The 21,912-nt window shown below is 42.3% G+C and overlaps 1 protein-coding gene across 31 annotated transcripts in view; it reads right to left on the bottom strand.

The window, feature by feature from the left end:
• PCBP3 (poly(rC) binding protein 3) overlaps positions 1-21,912 on the bottom strand; it is a gene marked incomplete at both ends in the record, with an annotated part of 81,923 nt that overhangs the window by 32,621 nt on the left and 27,390 nt on the right. For 20 of the 31 annotated variants that reach the window (XM_081885468.1, XM_081885469.1, XM_081885461.1 and 17 more), the window contains 3 exons: positions 1,141-1,173; positions 3,326-3,349; positions 5,704-5,846. In XM_081885468.1, coding sequence (XP_081741594.1) covers positions 1,141-1,173; positions 3,326-3,349; positions 5,704-5,846 — 200 coding nt within the window. Of the gene's footprint in view, positions 1-1,140; positions 1,174-3,325; positions 3,350-5,703; positions 5,847-10,187; positions 10,531-11,731; positions 11,925-12,099; positions 12,178-12,252; positions 12,348-12,522; positions 12,543-12,768; positions 12,941-12,981; positions 13,001-13,244; positions 13,266-21,912 lie in introns of those variants that run through there. The other 11 variants (XM_081885446.1, XM_081885459.1, XM_081885458.1 and 8 more) reach the window with 11 other exon arrangements.

The raw sequence follows: 21,912 nt of genomic DNA, 5'->3' as shown, positions 1-21,912 counted from the left end.
GTTAGTTTAACCTCCGGTTTGCTAGTAAAACTGAATTGCCATGTCATGAAAAGATGCATGTCTAAAAAGTGTGTCATCAACATGAAAAGTTTGGAAAGCTCTGCCCTACAAGATTGTTGTGTATCTCTGGGCTACAGTTGTCTGCACTGAGCATATGTCACAGGAAGGCATGATCCCTCCTTCAGCTGTCATTTGTGAGAGCTATGCAGGATGTTGTGTGGCAAGTCCCCTCCCCCATGTGAAATGAAGACACTGGACACAGTAATTATGGTTAATGGGCATAAAAAGGCCACAACTTTATTGATTACAGAATTGGAAGGTATTGGCCTTAGGCATTGGCTCCTATCGACTAGCCGGCATGGAGACTGGGAAGGGTTATCCACAAGCCGTGGGAGTCCTGTTGAAGTACGCCAACTAGGATCCCACGGGTGTCACCGTTCGGGGGTGTGCTGGAGGCCCTTACCTCCCTAGGTTTTGGACAAGGCAATGCCCCCCGGAGTCCTCTACCGGACTACACTTTCCATTGGGGGAAGGTGATGGCGCTTCCTTCCCCCCGTCATTTGCATAACAATTGACCCCTGCCAATGCCTAACCGCCAATACCGCGGAAGTTGTGACGTTTGCTACGAGGTAGGCAAAAAACCCAAAAGGCTCGAAGTGCACCAACTTGGAAAAATTCCTACCAGGCCCCTTGCGGTGACCAACCGAAGTCCATAGCAAGGTCAAAGCTAGCTAAACCTAAAGGGTGGGTGGGATGGGAAAACCGCTCGGCTGGAAAGGGGAAAAGTGGGCGGTCCCCGGGCGTGCCTGGCCTTAAATAGGCTAGGCCACGCCTCCCCGGCCCGCTGATTGGTGGGCAGGGTCGAAGACACACCCAGGGATTCCCTGTTCACGTGGGGGCAGCCCCCGCGTGTGTGTGTGGGAGGGATTCTGCCTGCAACCCGCTCTCCTCCAAGGTCGGAAATGTCTTTCCTACATTCTGTTCCAGAATGTTCCAACATATTACTAATGAAAAGAAACTTAACCCCCTCAGCCACACAAAAACATATGGCCCTTTTTACCTGTGATCTTGCACTTCTGAAATCATCATACTAGTTTACATATTAAGTTGCAGCATCACCATGAAGGACTGGACACTTACCTCCTCGCGCATCTTTTTCACTGTTTCTCCTTTCTGAAAAAGATGCAAAATAACTGCTATAATCATATCAACACTTTTGAGACAAATTTAACAGACATGCCATAAAGGATTTTAGCATGTCTGCCTTATTATTGGAGGGATTTAACTAACGAGTCCTATCGGCGGAAGCCCTGCACAAGGACGGCTGCTTGTGTAACAGGATTTCCCCTCCATTCAAAATTGGCTCAGGAGACAGGAAGAACTCCTGTAACAGCCTGCGGGGGAGAAGGAGAGGGAGAGCCTTCCATCTGGCAAGCCAAAATGCTTGCCCTGGTGGAACGGTGAATTCCTCCCCCTGTATCCAGGGAACAACACTGGGGAAACACACCGTTGATGCACATAAGCATCCTGTATAAAAAATCTAGTGAACTTGTTTGCCCTGTAGACTGAGGAAAGTTTTAGAATTCGGCTCTGTTATAGACAAATCCTTTGCCCAATATGCCACCACATTTATTAATGGACAGCTCAGCTGTTTTTGGCCTAAGGCACTTGACAGCTCTTCCCTGACCCCACTCTATTAAGGCACCAGATAGATTTGTAGAAAGTAACCACAGCTTCTTTTAAGCTGGGTCTGTCTCTCTCCCCCTCTCCCATAGCTCTTGTAATCACACCTTCCCCTTGAGGTGCTCACTAAGAAACAGAAACACCCCGTCCCACATCTTGGTACATGCAGAAGTTACCACTATGGCACATGGAGGAGAGAATACAGCCCCACCTCCTGCGATGTTTGAAGTCTATTTTGAAATATCTTCTAAATATATTCCAGATGTGGTCGTAGCAACAACTGGCATTTGTGCATGGGGGCTTCCAGATGGGGAATTATCTTATTTTATGTATGTATGTATGTATGCATTTTTATTAAATTTTTATATGACCCCTCCTCATTCAGAGATCTCCGCCAGCAGGTGAAGACTTTCTTGTTCCAACAGGCTTTTAATGAAAGGACTGGTCCTGAGCTGTTTTTATTGTAATTATTGGTATCTTTTAAACAGATTTTATATATGTATATTGTTTTAATTCTATGAATGTTTAATTGTTTTTAATTATTGGTTTTTCCTATGTTTTTAGTGGTTCTTGTTTTTATCTGCAAGTTGCCTTGAGTCCCATCAGAGAAAAGAGAAGGGCATAAATATAGAATACTACTAATAATTGTTTCTGTCTTTACTTTTGCCCCCTTTTTAATCTTTTCTATTTGGTACTGTAGATCAAGCTCTGGCTAAAAGAGAATATCTGGCTGCTGTGGAAGCATCCTTTAACAAATGAGAGCGACAACAGTATAGCACCATTCTCAGGGGAAGAATAGGCGATTGTTTTGATTTTTGAAATAAATGTTAATGTTTAATAATCATAAAATGAAAGATGTGGTTTTTCCCATTACGTAAGGCACACTCTATCTGCCTTGCACCTAAGGATATCTAGGGGCGTGGTTGAGGTAGATGGTTGAGACCCCTGGGTATAGGGCGGTATATACATTCAATAAATAATAATCATATAGAAGTTGAATCTTAAGAAAGTTCAGGGCAGCTGAATCGCTTGTTCCTTTTTAGTCAGCCAGTCGGATTTTTATTATTTGCAGTCAATGGCCATTGCAATGTAACTCATAAAAACAAACAAGACAACAGAAAAGTAAGCTAAACATATACAAGTTGTCAAAACTTGAAACAGTAAATCATGTTTTTAATCCCCTTGGCAGTCAATACTGTTGGGGATCAAAAAAGAAGCCTGCAGCTTTCTCACTGCTAGGACATCTAAAGCTACCTTATAGGTAACAAACTTGTCTGCATCAGCCAGCAACCATCTAATTTTGAAATTACCTGATTGATCTTCTAGCAAATTATTAAATTAACAGAAGAATCTGTTTGTAGGTGAACTGTACAAATGGCAGGGTATAGCGTGCCATCTGGCCTCTTTCACATAAATGGAGATTATTATTTGTGGTCCTATTAAAGAATTTACTGGTAGTAAATTCTGGAGGCATACCTAGAAATCTAAAGTGAGTAAACACATCTCATTCCACCAAACCACACACTACAGCTTGTTTGTACTAAAAGAAATCAGCTGGGAAAGGGGCATTTCCCTCCCACACATGTAGCTTGAAAACACAGGCAATATCGAAGCATTAAGATGCATAGTTTGAAGAAATTACCTTCCCAATGATGCTTCCAACTTCCTGTTTTAAAAGAAAAATTGCAACAAAGTAAGAATTCAAGAACGTTCATTAATAAACATACTTGGCTGAGATGGAAATTAATTACCATATTTTTCGCTCTATAAGACGCACCAGACCACAAGACACACCAAGTTCTTCGAGGAGGAAAACAAGAAAAAAACTATTCTGAATCTCAGAAGCCAGAACAGCAAGAGGGATCGCTGCGCAGCGAAAGCAGCGATCCCTCTTGCTGTTCTGGCTTCTGGGATAGCTGCGCAGCCTGCATTCGCTCCATAAGACGCACACACACACTTCCCCTTACTTTTTAGGAGGGAAAAAGTGAGTCTTATAGAGCAAAAAAATACGGTAAATGATATGGGCCGCAGAGGGTATCTTCCTGATGGAGAGTTCTTGGTGCAACCTTGTCACTGCTCTTCTTCTGAAGAATGCAATAGACTTTGCACCCTATTTGGGATATTATATTTACTATGCTGCTATATTTTTTTCCGGTTGGAGTGACCTAGATCTGTGGCTGCGGAAAGAAAATGTCTAATTCACCTGAATGGCAGTTTTTAAAATAATTTCCGCCATCTTTTAAAAATCAGTTGCTTAATGTGTACTTCAGGGCTTTTAAAAAAGCAATGTTAAAAAGCCGTAAAAAGCAATATTAAGCACAATATTAAGCAACAAGTGTTTTGCGTTACTTTCTTTTTTCCTAGCACAGGATGTGCACCCAGCCTGTGACCATTTCTAGTGGAGTACAATCATAAGATCATAAAATTGTAGGGTTGGTTTGCAGAAGAGGGGAAAACAGATCTCTCTATTAAGTTTTTGTTTGTTTTGAAGCCCAATGTAAGTACTGCCATTACAGTATCTGAGGCAATCCCTCACATGCTCTGCGGGGAAACAGGTACTCTGAAACAGGTACTCTGCGGGGAAACAGGTACTCTGTTTGTATTGTCCATCAAATAAAAATGGCTTGGTTGCACTCAGGTGAGGAGCACACAGAAGTGGATGCATCGCGGTCTCTCTGGTGGGGCTATGCAAAGAGCTCTTTAGGGCTTCCAAAGTTTCAGGCTGAACATTTCAGCACATTGATTCAGGCTGGAAGGTTAACATAGACCTGTGGTTCCCAACGTGGTTCACACGCCCCACAGGCGGGCAATTTAATTTTTAAAGGGGGGGGGCAATTTGAGAATGAGTTGTTAACAGTTAATGGCCTTTTAGGCTTTCTCCACGCAAATAGTTCACTTTTTGAAAATTAAGAATTATATGTCATGGCGGGGGGGGGGGGGGGGAGATCAGGATTTTAGAGATGCTTAGGTGGGGCATGGCCAAAAAAAGGTTGGGAACCACTGGTATATTCAGTCTCTGGTAAAATTGCCAATATGCTTTCTTTTGTAAATAATAAGAACATTGCTAGACTAGAGTACCAGCCAAATAAACCTTTATTTGGAATTTATAAAAATTATAGTAACTAGATAACTGAAACTCAAGAAATAGACAAGACTATCAGGCAAACAACATGGACTGAGTGCTCCCAGAAGCTCTGTGGGTAAAACAGAAACATGATTGAATTTCCCCAAAAGCTTTTTAAAAATCATTTTTGGGTCTGACCCCACTCTTTGATATTTCATTACATGTATATTTAATACCTTTAATGATGCCTTGATCACAGTTCATTATTAAATTTCGTAACATTTGTACAGTGCATATTTTGTGTTCTATGCTGATATCTGAACTATATAGAAAACCCAGTTTAAAAACCCCCACACAATTGCCTCAAGGCGGGCACTTTTAAATACCGTTCCCCCTACATATCTTTTTCTTTTTTGCTCTTGTTGGGGAAATGCTGCTACTGAAAGAAAACAAACTGAAAGGGAATCAGTAAGTAAAGCAGCACCATCACCACCTGAGCAGAGAAAGTGGCTTTGGCATCCTTCAGTGAGGATGTTGAAGGACAAAATCTGAGACTTTTCACCACTAATCCCCTGAAGCTTTCAATTAGCGTTAGAAAGAAACTTTACTTGCAAGTAGGCGTTACGGAAGGACCTTGGCCATGGGGAACTGGATGATATAGAACGGTTGGGGCACTATTTCAAGAACTCTATAAAGTCTGAACTCTGGGAGACTTTGGTTGGGAGCCTCTATCTCAAAAGAAGCCAGCTATCAATAGTGGTGGACAACAATAACTTCCCCAATTAAACAGTTTTCCAGGTTTGTTGTGTTATGAATCACATATTTGTCAGAGAACTAAACTAATATATGTGACATGGACACACAATCTTAGCATTTGCATCTAGACAAGTAAATCATCTCTGGCTGCTGGGCCTGAATAAGACGTTGTTTTAAGGAAGCACATGGTCACCGCTCACCTTCCCGTGCATCAGCAGTCGGATGGTGAGAGTCACATTCAGGCCACCTTCAGAAACTTTAGATTCCATCTTCTGCGGTGGTATGGTAAACAGTCTGATATTCAGAGACCCAAGGAAAAAGTGACTCCACAGGAGAAAACCACCTGAAAAGAGAACAAGGAAGTGCTACTTTTGTTTGTTGCTGTGTAAGATTTAAAATGTTTTCAGTCTTGGACACTTAACAGCATTTGACAACCTGGAAAACTGATAGTGATCTATGGGAAGAGCTTTCTCTGAATGTCCCAGGCCTAGTCGGTGGCATAGCATCTGTTACCAGTGCCCAGGGCTAGTGGGTGGGCACAAGCCCTGCCCTCGCTGCCGCCGCTGGAGTAACCCCACTCCCGTCAGAACAAAGCGGGGCCTCGCTGAGCCACCTGGCCGCCTGCGCAGGGGGGAGTTTGGCTGGTTGACGCAGACCTTGATGGCCATAGAGGAGCATCAGGCTGTGCCATGCTGGGGGTGTCTGCATGGAGGCGCCTGGGTCGTACCCCCTCAAAAATTGTGCACCTGGGTCCATGGCCCCCTGCCCCCCCACTCTATACCCCTGCTGTTAGTTATTCTCAAAAACAAATTTTCCTTTGATGTGTCTCTATATTTTGTATCTTCCATTTGCCTCCTTCTTCTCTCTCAAGTTGTGAATAATTTGGGATGCGTATGATTTTACTAAGATAGATATCCTGGAGAATTCTGCTTTAACATAGCATAAAGAAACAATAGCACTTAAATAACCACTATACATCTTGTTCCCTTTAAGATCTCACAGATTGCAAATTTATATTACAGTGATTCCAATTTCCTTTGACTAGTCTTTTACCAAAATGCAAAACTATTTCCCCATATTCCCATCAAAACTAGATGCCATGAAGTTTCCTATCTAGGTGTTGGTCTTACTTATCTTCTGCAAGCCATTCAATAATGACAAGTTTTTATGCTTTTTTAAAAAAAAATTATATACAGTACTGCTTGCTTGTGTGACAATCTCTTTTTTAATTTTTTTAAATTGATTTTAACATATAAATTATAAAATGTACCACAAAACTTATCACTTATACAATCTTTTTAGACTTCCATCAGCACCTCTGATGATCCACCGTTTTAACCACTTATGCATTTCTTAACTTTATATTGCCTTTACATCTCTTAACAAATCATCCTTCCCCTTCTCCAATTTTGCAATACTTCCAATAATACTCATCACAAAACTTCTTGCAAATCTACAAACGTTGTCTGATCTTCTGTGGAACAATCTCTAAGTAGTTTGCCCAATTGTATGATTCTGAGGATTGTTCAAGTGGAACTTTATTTCCCTCTCACATCAAGTGGAACCATGTTAAATAACCCAAGTGCTGTCTCCAGGATTTTGGAGAGCCCTTCAGCAACATGGCATCCTCCGTGGTCCCCCTTCTCCTTGCCACGGCCACCATGCCCCTCCATCACTGCCTAAGAGAGATCCAAGCGAGTGAAGACTGAAGCTCCCTTGCCCTTATCACTGCCCACAGGCTATAGAGGGCAGCAGAACAGATGGAGACATCAAGGAGGAAGAGGAGAAGCACCACTGGGGGAGGGGAGTGCCTCACCAGTTCAAGTACTGGCCTCAGCAGGTGCTTGATAATACCAACACTAGACATTGGTTCTGACCTTCATGCTTACTTGTTTGAAATTTTGACATTTGTGATGGTGGTACATGTGTTGCCCACAGCAGTAAAAATTCAGTGTTCAATGCTATCACTGGGCACTATATGTAAATGCACAGCCTCAAGCACATACCCTATAAGCCCGTCACAGCTCAGTGCTAGAGCATGTGCTTTGCATCTAAGTCCCAGATTCAATAGCTTGCATCACCAGTTAAAAGGACTATACAGCAGGACTAGGGTTTTTTTTAGCTGGTGCTGCAAGAAGATCAAACCTATTCATTCTGAAGGAAATCAGCCCTGAGTGCTCACTGGAAGGACAGATCGTGAAGCTGAGGCTCCAATACTTTGGTCACCTCATAAGAAGAGAAGACTCCCTGGAAAAGACCCTGATGTTGGGAAAGATGGAGGGCACAAGGAGAAGGGGACGACAGAGGACGAGATGGTTGGACAGTGTTCTCAAAGCTACAAACATGAGTCTGACCAAACTGCGGGAGGTAGTGGAAGACAGAAGTGCCTGGCGTGCTCTGGTCCATGGGGTCACGAAGAGTCGGACACGACTAAACGACTAAACAACAACAGAGTTTTTTTCCCCTTTCCCAACCCTTGGAGAACAGCTACCAGCTGCAGCTAGATGGACTCTGCTGTTAGACACCTCCTTATGAACTGCAAAAGGGGAAGTGAATCTAAGCATGGTCTGGTAACATCAGCATCAAGACCACCCTTGTAGGTGGACATAACAGCAACACTGGAGATTAGAGGCCTGCGCTGTTTGGAAGCTACAAGCATTTTAATATAGTATGATGATGGTCAAATTGCAAAGTTACTCAAGTCAGAACAACTGTGTCACTCTAATCCCCAAAGGAATTGTAATGAGGACAGGGGACAAGTGCTGTCTATTATTTGCAAACCATTTTGTTTCTCCATGTGTGGTATATGCTGTACTGATTCTTCATACAGCGACTGGGCAAGATATCTACTCTGGTTTCACCTCAGATCGTATAAATCTTTCGCCTTTTACTAAAGATATCTACCAGTAGTTATTCCTGTTTTTCAGTGGGTCCATTTTGCCCCCAGTGAGTGATCCTGGTACATGGAGAAAGAGCAAAGGCTTGCCAGAATGCTCTATTAAGTCTTTAATGGCAGAATTTATTTGAGGCATGTCGAGTTTAAGGTGTTCAAATGTGCTTCTGTCTCTTCTTCCTCTATCTAGAAAACGAAAAGCCTGAGAATCAGGCTGTTATGTAAATGTTTCCAATAGATTGAAAAAGTGGGTCATGTGTTCGCCAAATGCTCCTGGCTTTAAGATTTATCAGCGTTATTAAATTATACATGCTTCATGCTTCAGTGTGTAGGAAAGCTCCATTAGCCTTTTCTTAATCATACTGGTGAAAGGTATGCATTTTGTGTCTGAATTCAGGAGCTGAATGAAAACATGGGTCACAATATAGAAAAGGCTTTTTTTTAACTTTGAATTCATGTGCTCTTCAACATATTGACAATTCCCTGCAGACCCAGATGTAGACAAAAGCCAAAAAACATGTTTTACAAACATGCTGTTCAAAAGCGTCACAATAATAGCTTTTATTTTCTGCTCTAAGCCAGCTTTCTAAAGCTCTTCTTCTTCGTTGATTCTTTTGTCTTCTGCTTATTTTAAAAGTCATGACATAGCTTTCTATGATTCCATTTAGGGACTTTGAAAGTTCTGTTATGTGCAAGCCAGTAAATGCACCACGCAGGGGAAGACCATATGCAGTTTGCTCACCTGTGTTTGCCTCTTAAAGGTAAAGGTACCCCTGCCCGTACGGGCCAGTCTTGACAGACTCTGGGGTTGTGCGCCCATCTCACTTAAGAGGCCAGGGGCCAGCGCTGTCCAGAGACACTTCCGGGTCACGTGGCCAGTGTGACAAAGCTGCATCTGGCGAGCCAGAGCCGCACACGGAAACGCCGTTTACCTTCCCGCTAGTAAGCGGTCCCTATTTATCTACTTGCACCCGGAGGTGCTTTCGAACTGCTAGGTTGGCAGGCGCTGGGACCGAGCAGCGGGAGCGCACCCCGCCGCAGGGATTCGAACCGCCGACCTTTTGATCGGCAAGTCCTAGGCACTGAGGCTTTAACCCACAGCGCCACCTGCGTCCCTGTTTGCCTCTTACATACAGATAAATATTTTAGAATCTGGCTGTAGGCCCCATTCACTCCAATGGGAAATTCCTGCCTCCTTAGGATCCGGTTCAGCAACCAAATCTCATTGCTCTAAAGTGGTAGCACTACCCTGACACATACATCCCCTTTTGGAAGAATTCTGTCTTGCTATCCCATTTCCCCATCTTAAGTAGGTGATTTCAGTGGAAAACTCATATGCCAATTCAAAATTCAATGGGTTCTTTAGGTCACATTATTCTGCCACTGACAGCCATCCACCTACATGGTAGTGGTGAAGCATGAGCTAATCTCAACATAGGGTATCAGACCATATCCATATTGCCCAAATAGTATGATTTAACAGCTGCAGTTTCCCAGCATTCTGTAGCTTGAACAGACATTAATGCAATGACTTATTGGCTAATTGAATTTGATTTCATTTTGAGAAAGCAATGCCTACAATTATCTGATCAGGTAAAAATTAAATTTAAAATAAGAAACTAAATGGAGAAAAAAGAAATAGTAATGATTAATAATAAATCACACACCATCTAGAAGGTGAAAGTCATAGATAACTTATCTTATGCCTACCAAGTGGGTAATTGGTTAAGTGAAAAATAAAGAGTAAAAAAAATAATAATAATCGGATACAGATGCCAAAAGGGAGTTCACTTTTTCTATGAATAAGCCCCAGATGTCTTCTGCTGCTTTTGAATTCCAATGCTGCCACCATTAAAAAAGTGGTAACTAGGATCTGACCTCTGTGACAAAATTATTAAGTTCTGTTTAAATTTATTTTTATGCCGCATTAGAGGTTAATGCAGGCTCTTCACAATATGGCTGCTCAAAACCTTCATGGTTGTTCCCTTTAGCAAGAAACTTTACTGCTTTACGGCACTGTCTGGAATAAGGTCATGGACACAAACTTTGAAATATCAAAATACTGGACTGTATTTCAATTTGGCTGGAGGCCTTGAGCCTCCTGGCTTCCATGCTTCATCTCTAAAACCTTCACATTTTTTGGGCCCAGGTGAGGCCTTGTCACTCGGACGTGTCACCTCCTGAAAGGCCTGTGCAGCAACTACTTTCAGGTGTTTTTCGTGCCATTTAGTGAACTTAGAATCATAGAATCATAGAATCATAGAGTTGGAAGAGACCCCAAGGGCCATCGAGTCCAACCCCCTGCCAAGCAGGAAACACCATCAGAGCACTCCTGACATATGGTTGTCAAGCCTCTGCTTAAAGACCTCCAAAGGAGGAGACTCCACCACACTCCTTGGCAGAAAATTCCACTGTCAAACAGCTCTTACTGTCAGGAAGTTCTTCCGAATGTTTAGGTGGAATCTTCTTTCTTGTAGTTTGGATCCATTGCTCCGTGTCCGCTTCTCTGGAGCAGCAGAAAACAACCTTTCTCCCTCCTCTATGTGACATCCTTTTATATATTTGAACATGGCTATCATATCACCCCTTAACCTCCTCTTCTCCAGGCTAAACATGCCCAGCTCCCTTAGCCGTTCCTCATAAGGCATCGTTTCCAGGCCTTTGACCATTTTGGTTGCCCTCCTCTGGACACGTTCCAGTTTGTCAGTGTCCTTCTTGAACTGTGGTGCCCAGAACTGGACACAGTACTCCAGGTGAGGTCTGACCAGAGCAGAATACAGTGGCACTATTTTCTTCACAACTTTCTTCAACCAAACCAGTTAATTCCAAACACTGGCCTTTACCTATTTGCAATTCTTAATAAAAGGCATTTCCCAGCCAGTGTTAGCTTGTGACATTCATAGGTAATTGAACGTCTTACCCAGTGCTTTTTTTCTTAAAAAATGTTTAGGGGTCTTCTCATTTTGACTTAAGAAAACCACCATTTTATAGTTCAAATTGGGAAAAGTAAATACAGTAAGTACAAAGATTCACAAAATGTTTAGGGGTGTGCATAGCCCTGCGTAGCCCCAGAAAAAAAGCACTGGGTAAGCTGTCACACATGCGCAGTTGAGGCCTGTGTTGCCCAGGGAGAGCTGGAGAGAGAGGAATGAATGTCATAGCTCAAGGAATTGCAGAGGATGAGTAAAATGGTAGAGAGGCATGGAGGAAGGGGAAATGTTAAAGGTCTATTCAGAAATTCTACGGGTATGGGTAGCTTATGGAGGCCAAGGGGCCAGTCTTATCAACACCACTGGGGCTTTTTTATGAATGGCCACTGTTAAATATATAATCACCATGGTCAGTATAGGAATGAATCTCATTTAATTTCCTTCTGGCCTCTCTGTTCACAATCCTCACCCATCTTTATATATGTCTGCAACTCAAGATAACCACACATCAGAAGACATAGGTAGCAGCCTGCAAAAGCTTATGCTGTAAGAAACACAAATGATTCTCTTCAACCAGGCATTCAGATGTTTTTTTCAATACATATGCTTGGGTGGCGGGGACGGCGGGGAGTTATTAGTTCTTTGGATGAAGGGTGGAGGAAGAAGAAGAAGAAGAAGAAGAAGAAGAAGAAGAAGAAGAAGAAGAAGAAGAAGAAGAAGAGGAGGAGGAGTGTGAGTCTTTAAGGTGCTACAAAAGTATTTGTTATTTTTACCTTGGCTAGTGGTTGGAAACCAAACCAGCTATTGTCCTCACCTTAGTAATAAAAACAAGAACCTAAGAAGAGTTGGATGAGAGCAAAGGCCCGTCTAGTTCTCCAGCACCTTGTTCTCACAGTGGCCAACAAGGTGCCTGTATGGAAGCCTACCTGCGGGACTTGAAGGCCACAGCCCCCTCTTCTTGGTTTGACCTTCTCTGAAGACCACAGACATCTAGTGGGAGCAAACAGTGGCCTGGGCGCCTGAGAGACCATGCCACCATCCACTTGGCCATGAACTCTTCTGACTGATTCAAATCCTCCATGGGCTTTTATTGGCCAGAATAAGACAAGCCTTGTAGTCTCTTGAGAAACATCATTTCCCCAGCTTCCAACTCAATTCAGAAATGTCACTGAAAATAATAAAAAAAGACCACTGACCTCTGCTAAGGGAAAAGAAGAAGACACACAGCATCTCCAACTGACCACAGGGCAGAAATTTACCCCACTGAATGCACTTTTGAAACTCCACTACATTTGGTAGCAAAACCAACAAGTCAGCAACACTGCAAAGGCCAGATTTGCTGAAGGCAAGCAACAGAAACCCACTCATCTGTCTTCAATGAGCCTGGAAATGGGTCACAAAAAAGCTGTCAGTAACTGAGAAGGGAACTGGGACATCCTTACCTGCCTGAGTAGGCCTGACAGTATGTCAGTTATTTCTGCATTTAACTGCCTATTTTGTGGCTGCCCTTGACTCCTCAGGAGTTGTTGTTTGGAGAGGCAATAGAAAGAGAGCAAATCCCTTCTGCCAAACCCTTCTTTTCCCATGATGGTTTGCCACACGTCCCATGCCATTACCGCCTTAATCAGAATCACCACTCCTGGTATCCATTTTACCATCAATGTCCACAGATCCAGGGGGAACAGAAGCCCTCTCCAGGCACTTGCCTGCACACATGAAGATTAAAAGTGTGCAGCCTTAGCAGTTCTTGCTGATGCCTTTAAGTGTTCTACAACATAGTAATCCAAGAATCAAGTGATTGTTTGTCAGATACCTCAGCTATGGTTTACTAACATTAACCATAGTTTAGTGTTAAGTCTAAACAAGGCCAGTGTAGCTTTCAGAAGCTTTGTAAGACCTTTCTAATTGTAGTCTGTACCTGCGTTATAGTTCTTGAAGAACCAGCAAGGGTTTGATTCATATGCAGGGAGTGCTGCCTCACGGTGTGATTCTACACCGCAGGGCTGTGCACACAACGGATGTGACTGTGTGGGCAGGGCTCTCAGAATTTATCAATGAGAAAGACATACATGATTAGTGCTGGCCCCCGGGTTCCATATGCTGAAGCAGCTTCCACACTGCTGGAAATGCATGAGCCCCTCCTTCCCAGCCTTCACCCCCAGCAGCAGTCATGGGACCCTCTGTGATTATTGCCCAATGGGAAACTCCCATAGCTGGCACCATGCTGTGCTCACAAGAGAAGATGCTCAGCATGCTCCATGGCCAATAGCAGGTTCCCCCTTCCAAAAGGAAGAAGCGTGTGGCCTGTCACTGGAAGAGTTGTTTATTTGGTTAAAGAAATTTACTAGTTGCTTCTCAGCTGAATAAAAGCTCAGTGTTACATTAAAAACCCATTCAAAATGCACAAACCGTCCTTATGTCATTGAAGATGTAGTAGCATTAATACCATTCCTTAGCCTCAGGTGTAGCAGCTGGCCATGAAACACCCAGGAAGGGCATACCTTTCCTGTTCTTCTGGAAGATGGTAGTCTGCCCAATTGCTATTGCATGGGGAATATGTGATATTTTAGTCCTGTGCTTTATATGTTTCGTAATATTTGCATTTATATTTCAGTGATAGCAGTACTTCTTTCTAAGATTAAGAATAAAAACCAATGCTATAAATGGATCAGCCATGCCAGAATGCAACCGCAGCACAAGGTCATCTGGGGGATAATTCTGCACACTTGAGGTTTGCTTTAGCTCATGATTCCCATGAGATATCTAACACATAATGGCCATTTGATGTAAACCCACAAATTCAGCTTAACATGGTCAGCAAGAAACAGCAGTTCTGACCAGTTGCTAATTCAATATTAAGCCGCATTTTTGTATCAATGTTTGCTTCAGGGAGAAAGATGAGATCTGATTTTTTTATTTATAACTATGCATGTTCCCTAAACCATTAAGCTTGTGGCGTTACCCTAAAGCCTCCATCAGTTAGTGACTGCAAACTAAAATTCTGATGAGCTGAAAACATTGATTTCCATGACCTTTCTCAGCCATCTCTTGACTGGAGAACATTTTAAAAGTACCCTCTTGCATGTTCTCTGCTGCACTGCCTGTCGCCTGATCCTCCTATTAGGTCCTAATCCTGTGATTATAAGCATTATATTTTAGCAGCTAAGATGGTATATGGAGCAAACAACTCAGGATTATCATTTAATGTTGCATATCATGGTCAAGTCAGAGATGGCAATGGGGAAGAGGGAGGTTTTTATGGTTCAGTAATCTCTGAAAATACATTTTCAGACACATGTGGATTACTATATTTAACTAAATTATGCTGCTGAAATATGTGATAATGTATGTAGAACAGTGGAGAGATCCATCAAATCTCCTTCACTATTCCTTAACATGCAATGTGGTTGTTGAGGAGAAGAGGAAGAGGAAGAGGAAGAAGAAGACTGACTTCTCATGTTTGCATTAAGGTTCACCCAGACCTTAATATCTTTGGAGGCCCTTATTCAGGTGCCTCCAGGTGTGGGAGGGGGCAACGGATGAAAATAACTTCTTCGTGGTTGCACTCCTCCTCTGAGATGGTCACCTGGTACCTACCTTCGTGTCTTCAATGCCAGGTGAAGACTTTCATTTTTTTTTATTTTTCCACACCTTTCAGTCTGCTCCTGCCTAATTAATGTCATTTGTTTTTATGCTCTTTTTGTTTTATTGACCTGTTTTACTGCATTATTTTCAATGTGGCAGCATATAAATTCCTAAGATGTCTTCTTAGTATGATACATTATCCCAGCAAGAGCCAAAACACCAAAGGGGTTGCTTCCACACCAGCAATTTAGTCTGGAATTGCCACTCTAGGTTGAAAAGTGCTTCATTTTGAATTGGGTGCTAAATTGATAGCATTCCTAATGGGGGCAATAAACTGATGTTGTGACTGGTGTGTCCCTCAGTGCTGATCAAGATGTCCAGTTCTATTCTGACAGTTATAAGCATTCATCTTTTTCAACATCTGAAGATCTAAATGAGTTATAAAAATGAACCCAACAGTGTTTTGTGCTATAATAAATAATAGCCCTTGTTGTGAATAGTTAAGTGTGACTAGTTGCACTGGAATGTCAAAGGTCAAAGAAACATAAATGGTGAACGACCACACTGTGAGGTACATTCAATTTAGGACCATGGCTCCTGACCTAGAGAAGATCCTTGTCTTTTTTGGGACATGGATCTTACTGTCTGCGTGGTGCAATTGTGGATCCTGATGCTTTCTCAATAAGATGTGTTCCAGTTACTGTACTGTACTGGCAAATGGATTTGGCTGAAGCCTCAGCTGCCCCATTGAATATGCCCATCAAAGGAAGAGTTTGGGAACAGAGAATACGGCTTTGATTTATTGCATTTAACAGTTCAGTACCCGCATCATCCAGTGTGTGGCCCAGACTAGCAGAAACTGACAGAGCTTATTAGGACTTTGCAATCCTGCAGGAAGACTTCACAATAATTTTTTGCCTCGAGGGGAGTGGAAGGTAGAGAAAATCTACAGTAGGAACTTGGAACAGGCCATATTTTTATGCATGTAGAACAAACACTCTCTATATTCAGGTTTAGTCACCCAAACGATGTAGCACAAATTTAAAAGGCATCTATCTTGGAAAACTGTGGGGGTAATGCTCATATTTAATCTCCAGACGAGAGGCTGTGGAAAACACTTTTATGTTATGGAGCCATAATTTATGTGAGCTTCTCACCACGGACACCCTGGTTGCATTAGCCCTCTTCTGGAGTTCAGTCTATTCTCCCTATTCTCCGACACATTTTTGCTGTTATGTGTCCAGGCTGAATGCCTAGAGAGAACCATCAAGAGCTTTCTTCATAGCAGCCTCCACTAGGATTGCAGAGTGCAAGGGCCATTTATTCCACGTCTTTCTCTCAGCTCTTGCAGTCACCATGTGAAGTCACTGGCCAGAAGAAGTATGTCAGGGCTTCCCACATCAAGACTGCAACGTGTGAATTAGCCTTGAATGGTTTGTTCACATGTCCTGTTTAAAATTCATACCATTCTCCAGGAACCTATTTTACGTGGTCACTTCTCTCCACACTGATTTACGCTTGCGCTCACTTAGGCCCTATCTGTTTACAAACTGGGGTTAATGATAATCCCTTGCTGGGAGTCAGTAGAATATAGTGGCCCAAGACACTACCATGGGTTCAACATTGAGGACTGAGGTAATGAGACAATTGCTGCTGGAAATGTTTCCCCTCAGTACCTGATACAAAGAGAAGCAACTGGAAGTGAGTGCCAGAAAAACAGGGCTGAAACTGAAAATGTCACATGCTCAGGTTTCTGTAGCCTGGATGGGGAACCTAATTTATCCAACAGAGCAGTATTGGAAAACGCAACATTTCAGGAAAGGGGCATTTTCATATGCGGATCCACTTCTGCCTGGGGCTTTTAAAGAGGCAATTTAGGACCACGGAAGGAGCTACATGCAGAGTTAACAGCTAGCTTAGAGATTGCATAAGGTAAAGCTATAATAAATACCCCTCAACTGCCCCAATTTAATTGGGACATCCCGTTTTGGAGGGCCATGCTATTGTGGCCCTGAAAGATGTGTGCTCCAGTTTCCCTCTGGGACATGTTGGAGAGTGTGAGCCAAGCACTGGGTCAAATGGGTCCCCCAGCTGGTTCCTTCCCACCCTCCATGGTAAATAGGCCCCTGGACAGTTACTAAGTGGGTTGTGGTTGTCACCACAGTTTGAATTTTACAGCCTTCTTCATTCCAGCAAGTCTTCAGGCCCATAACCATGAAAGGAGGAACAGCAGGAAAGGCATATGGGTGGTTGCCTAGTAACTGACCAAAATGTCTCCCACTGCTTCCTGGTTCTCACAAGAAATAATGGGGTACGGATAGATGAATACTTGCCACTTTTTTCCATGATGGCAAGGAACCATTAATGAGCATTCTTTGGGTTTGTTCAGTCAACCAGCTACAAATCCACCTAACACTTGCCCATTCAACCCACATTTTACCAGCTTCCTTGTATGGGGGACTTTGTAAAAAAAAAACAAAAAAACCTTACTGAAATCAAGATACACTATGTCCACAGCATTCCCCTGATCCACCAAGCTTGTAACTCCATCCAAGAGAGAGAGAGAGAGAGAGAGAGAGAGAGAGAGAGGAGATAGATAGATAGAGATGGATGGATATCTGGCATGACTTGTTTGTTTGCTTGTTTGATTGCTTGTTTGATTGATTTCTTTTTGAGAAACCCATGCTAGCTCTTAGTAATCACAGCAACCTTTTCTAAATGCTCACAGACTGACCGTTGAGTTATCTGTTCTAGTACATTCCCTAGTATCAATGTCAAGCTCACCGGTCGGTAAGTTACCTAGGTCTCCCCCCCTTTGAAGATGGGGGCAACATTTGCTCGCCTCCAGTCTGCAGGGACCTCACTTGTTCTCCAAGAATTCTCCAAGATCATGGGCAATGGTTCTGAAATTACATCTGCAAGCTTCTTTTGTACCCTTGGATGTGGCTCACCAGCCCCTGGAGATTTGAATTTATTTAAAGTAGCCAGGTGTTGCCATACTACCTTTTTACCTATCTTGGGTTGCAGAGTTTAAGCTGTGTTTGTATATTTGTAAGTAAACTGAAATACTACAGATGCCATAAGCATTCTTTGAGCTCCTTCCAAAGGAAGCTAAACCTGACTAATCGCTGCCCCCCTGCAATAACAATATGCATACAGGAATAACTCTTAGGATAGCTTCAGCACTGCAATTTGGAATAACTTGTGGGCATTAATAAGCTTATTTAGTGGAATTTCAAGCCAGCATGGCCCCTCTCAGCAATATAATTCAACCTGCTGGTAGGAGAAGCATCAATGGCAAACGCTTCTTCAGCCTGAGCTTTAAAATCTCCATTAAACAGCTACTTCATGTAGAGCCGAGGGCAATTTTCCCCATTACTGAGCTGTTTCCATGCTTTTGAAATGGGTTAACCTAAATACATGTTGCTTTTGGTGAAGTTGAACCTTCAGATTCTCTTTCAAAAACAATAAAATATCAAACCTGAGATTTTTAGTGCTACATTTCCTTGATAACAATTTTGAAAAGAGTAGCTGCATTAGTCTCTTGCAGAAAAAACAAGAGAGTCTTGTGCAACTTAAAGACTAATCCATTTTTTATGGTAGAAGCCTGCACCGAGTTCACCTTGTGGTGGCCAGTGTGGTAGACTGGTAAACTAGGACGTAAGAGACCAGTGTTCAAATCCCCGCTCAGCCATGAAACTCACTGGGTGACCTTGGGCCAGTCACAGTCCCACACAGTCAGTGTGGCATCATCTTCCTTTACCATATTTTCCTTAACAGTAATGTTTTCAGGTGGCCCATAACCATCATTTTTCTGCAGCCTGCCCTATTTTAATACCAGCATAATGATTTCCAATGTCCAGGCCATCAAATTCCCTAATCCCTAGAGGGGAAATGTCAGAATTGTACATCTTCTGTGAGAGCAAGTGCGTTTCCCCGTGACTTCCAATCCCAATCATGTGTCCATAGGCACACCAGATCAAAAGCATGTACAAAGTGACTTGCTATAACCATGCTGTGCATTTCCTGCATTGCAGGGCAAGGTGGCTCCCAGGGAGAGAACAAAGATTCTCTGCAGCAACAGCACTGTGTTTGCCATCCATACTTCTTAACCCCTTCGCTCCCCCACAAACCGTACCAGGCTCAGAAAAATCCTCTCGGTTCCCACAGCTGCAGGTTTACAGTTGCCTTCCTTTCTCTTTGGACGAGTCCAATCACATGCATGACACGAGCCAATTCCTGCGGCTGATTTGGCAGAAGAGCCATGCTCAGGGCTCTGACTACAAAGGGAGAGGGGAAGCACACTCTTTTCTAGCCAGGTTTCTAAGCATTCTGCACCACTGCGGATTTGCCTTAATAAACACAACCTTTGCCTTTCCTTCTTTGTATTTCAGGCTTACATAGGTACTAAATGACATATAGCAGAATCTGATCCTCAGATTTACAGAATTTTGATTTATCTTGTCTACCTTTTGAATAGAAATTGGATAGGGAATATGGGCAAAAAACAAACCCAGCCTTCATTTTGTTGTACTGCACATGCTCATGAGCAAATTCTGATGGAAGAAGGGGGATAGGGCATCAAAGAAGCCCACCCCATCTCCCCATTAATCCTTCCAACAGATCCCCCTGCAATAGCTTTTTCTCACTAACCCAGGCAAGGTTGTAGATCTAAAAGAAGAGAAGGGGTGGAAAATACAAGGGGTGGGGTGCTTACTACAGGTCTTTTGAGATGGCTATTTCATTGCAAGTAATTATGAAGGAAGCAAATATTTTTCATTAAGTGCAGGGTTTCCTTTGTGGCACTGAGGAAATATGGTTTCCTAAAACTTATGGTTCATCTCTTGCAGTATGCAGAGCTGGGGAGAAAGTGGTTGTACAAGAATATAGAAAAAACATCTAAATTCTTCTATTTACATCATTCATGAAAGGTAGCACCACAAAAACTAGACTGGGACTACCCTGGATTGCTTTTTTCTTCCTTTTGTAATCACGGTGATATTTTATGAAAGTGTCTTTTTAATTAAAGAAAATATTTACACAAATCTATCATTCTTGAGAAAGATTAGCATGAATATGTATTTGACTTTGGGCATGCAAAAAAATGTTTTCCAGCACTGTTAGACAGGTGCCTCTCATTCTGCTTTGACTTTGGACCATGCCTCTTTTTGCCTACCTTAAAGAGCAACTCTTTACCACGTGTTGCTGTTACAGATGCAGAAGAACCACCAACTGTGTTCACAAACCCCATGCTCAACATTTTGCATTATAACATTTTGCTTTATTCTATTCAATATTTTGTGTCAGGTGTTCTATAAAGTGTTTTTATGCATAGAGATGATTTGCAACATCAAGTTTTAAAGTTTATACTAATTTTAAGCAGCCTAATTTAGAGAGAGAATGGTAGTGCTTAATGTTGAATATGTTAGAGTTTTGCTACAGTTCTTTCACCATTTTTGTAACTGTCTTAGTGTCTAGAACGTCATAAAGGCAGGCTATACTTTATACATTGGTACCTCGGGTTAAGTACTTAATTCGTTCCGGAGGTCTGTACTTAACCTGAAACTGTTCTTAACCTGAAGCACCACTTTAGCTAATGGGGCCTCCTGCTGCTGCCGCACCGCCGGAGCACGATTTCTGTTCTTATCCTGAAGCAAAGTTCTTAATCTGAAGCACTATTTCTGGGTTAGCGGAGTCTGTAACCTGAAGCGTATGTAACCCGAGGTACCACTGTACTTTATATTTACTTTATACGTAACCAAACAACCCCATGAGCTGTGGCTGCGGCTTGCCTACCAGAAAACTCTCCCACCACAGGTGCCTCTGCCTGTTTAGTGCTTTTGCTCTTTCTCACTGAAGCTAAAATCCCAGCCTTTTAATCTGTCCAATTATTGTCAGGTCCACTGAAGAAACCAGAGGCCTTTCTCCTGGGCATGGTCGGCCAATTGGTGCCAAAGAAGGATAGAACTTTCTTTATGTATGCTACAACAGCAGCAAGAATACTCATCGCAAAGTACTGGAAGACACAGGATCTACCCACTCTGGAAGAATGGCAGATGAAGGTGATGGACTATATGGAACTGGCAGAAATGACTGGCAGAATCCGAGACCAGGGAGAAGAGTCGGTGGAAGAAGATTGGAAGAAATTTAAAGACTACTTACAGAAATATTGTAAAATTAAAGAATGTTAGAATGTTGTTGGAATGAAATTAAGTGGTTTTTAGCAGTAATCCTATAAGGGAGCATGTGAAAATGGATTGTTAATAGGTGAGAAAGTAAAGTTATAATATATTAAGATAAAGGATTAAGATAAAAATGAAGAGGGAAAGGATTTGCTGAATTAACCAACTGAACTGGAATACAAAAAAGGGAGGTGTGGGGAGGTCAGGGAAATAAGTAAATGAAGGATAAATTATAGAAAGATGGATTTATTTTTTAATTGTTTTTATTTTTTCTGTATTTTGTATTTTCTTTTTGCTTGCTTCTTTTTTCTACTTTTTTCTTACTTTTGTAACCTTTTTTGAAATTTCAATAAATATCATTTTTTTAAAAAAAAATATTGTCAGGTCCAGTGGAAAAGGAAACCTCCATTGAACTGTGTCTGCTCACCGTCCATGCGCTAGGAAGCTAAATTAACTCTATGCAATTCAAGCACAAATTTGCATTTTTACTCACACAACACATTCATGTACAACAATATTTTAGCTTTGCCAGCTATTGTGCTGGTGTTTTTAACAGCTTCACAGCATGGCAAGACTCTTCAGGTGTAGCTACAAAGACACACACACACACACACACACACACACACACACACCCCAGAATGGGGTCAATATAAGGCAGGCTACATATTTCCCTCATCAATTGAAACAGTAGCAGACTGCTCCAACCAGTCATTCAATTTGATGCTTTGTCCTGAAGTGAGATACCAAACTGCAGTGTAACAAAGTTTTCTATGGCAATGTTGGTACTGTATATAAAAATGGGGAGCTCATATAAAAGAA

This window comes from Podarcis melisellensis (genome assembly GCF_964234715.1).
Source record: "Podarcis melisellensis genome assembly, chromosome: 1".
NCBI classification, from domain to species: domain Eukaryota; kingdom Metazoa; phylum Chordata; class Lepidosauria; order Squamata; family Lacertidae; genus Podarcis; species Podarcis melisellensis.
The sequence above is the reverse complement of the archived record's forward strand: the minus strand, read 5'-3'. Positions and strand labels throughout refer to the sequence as shown.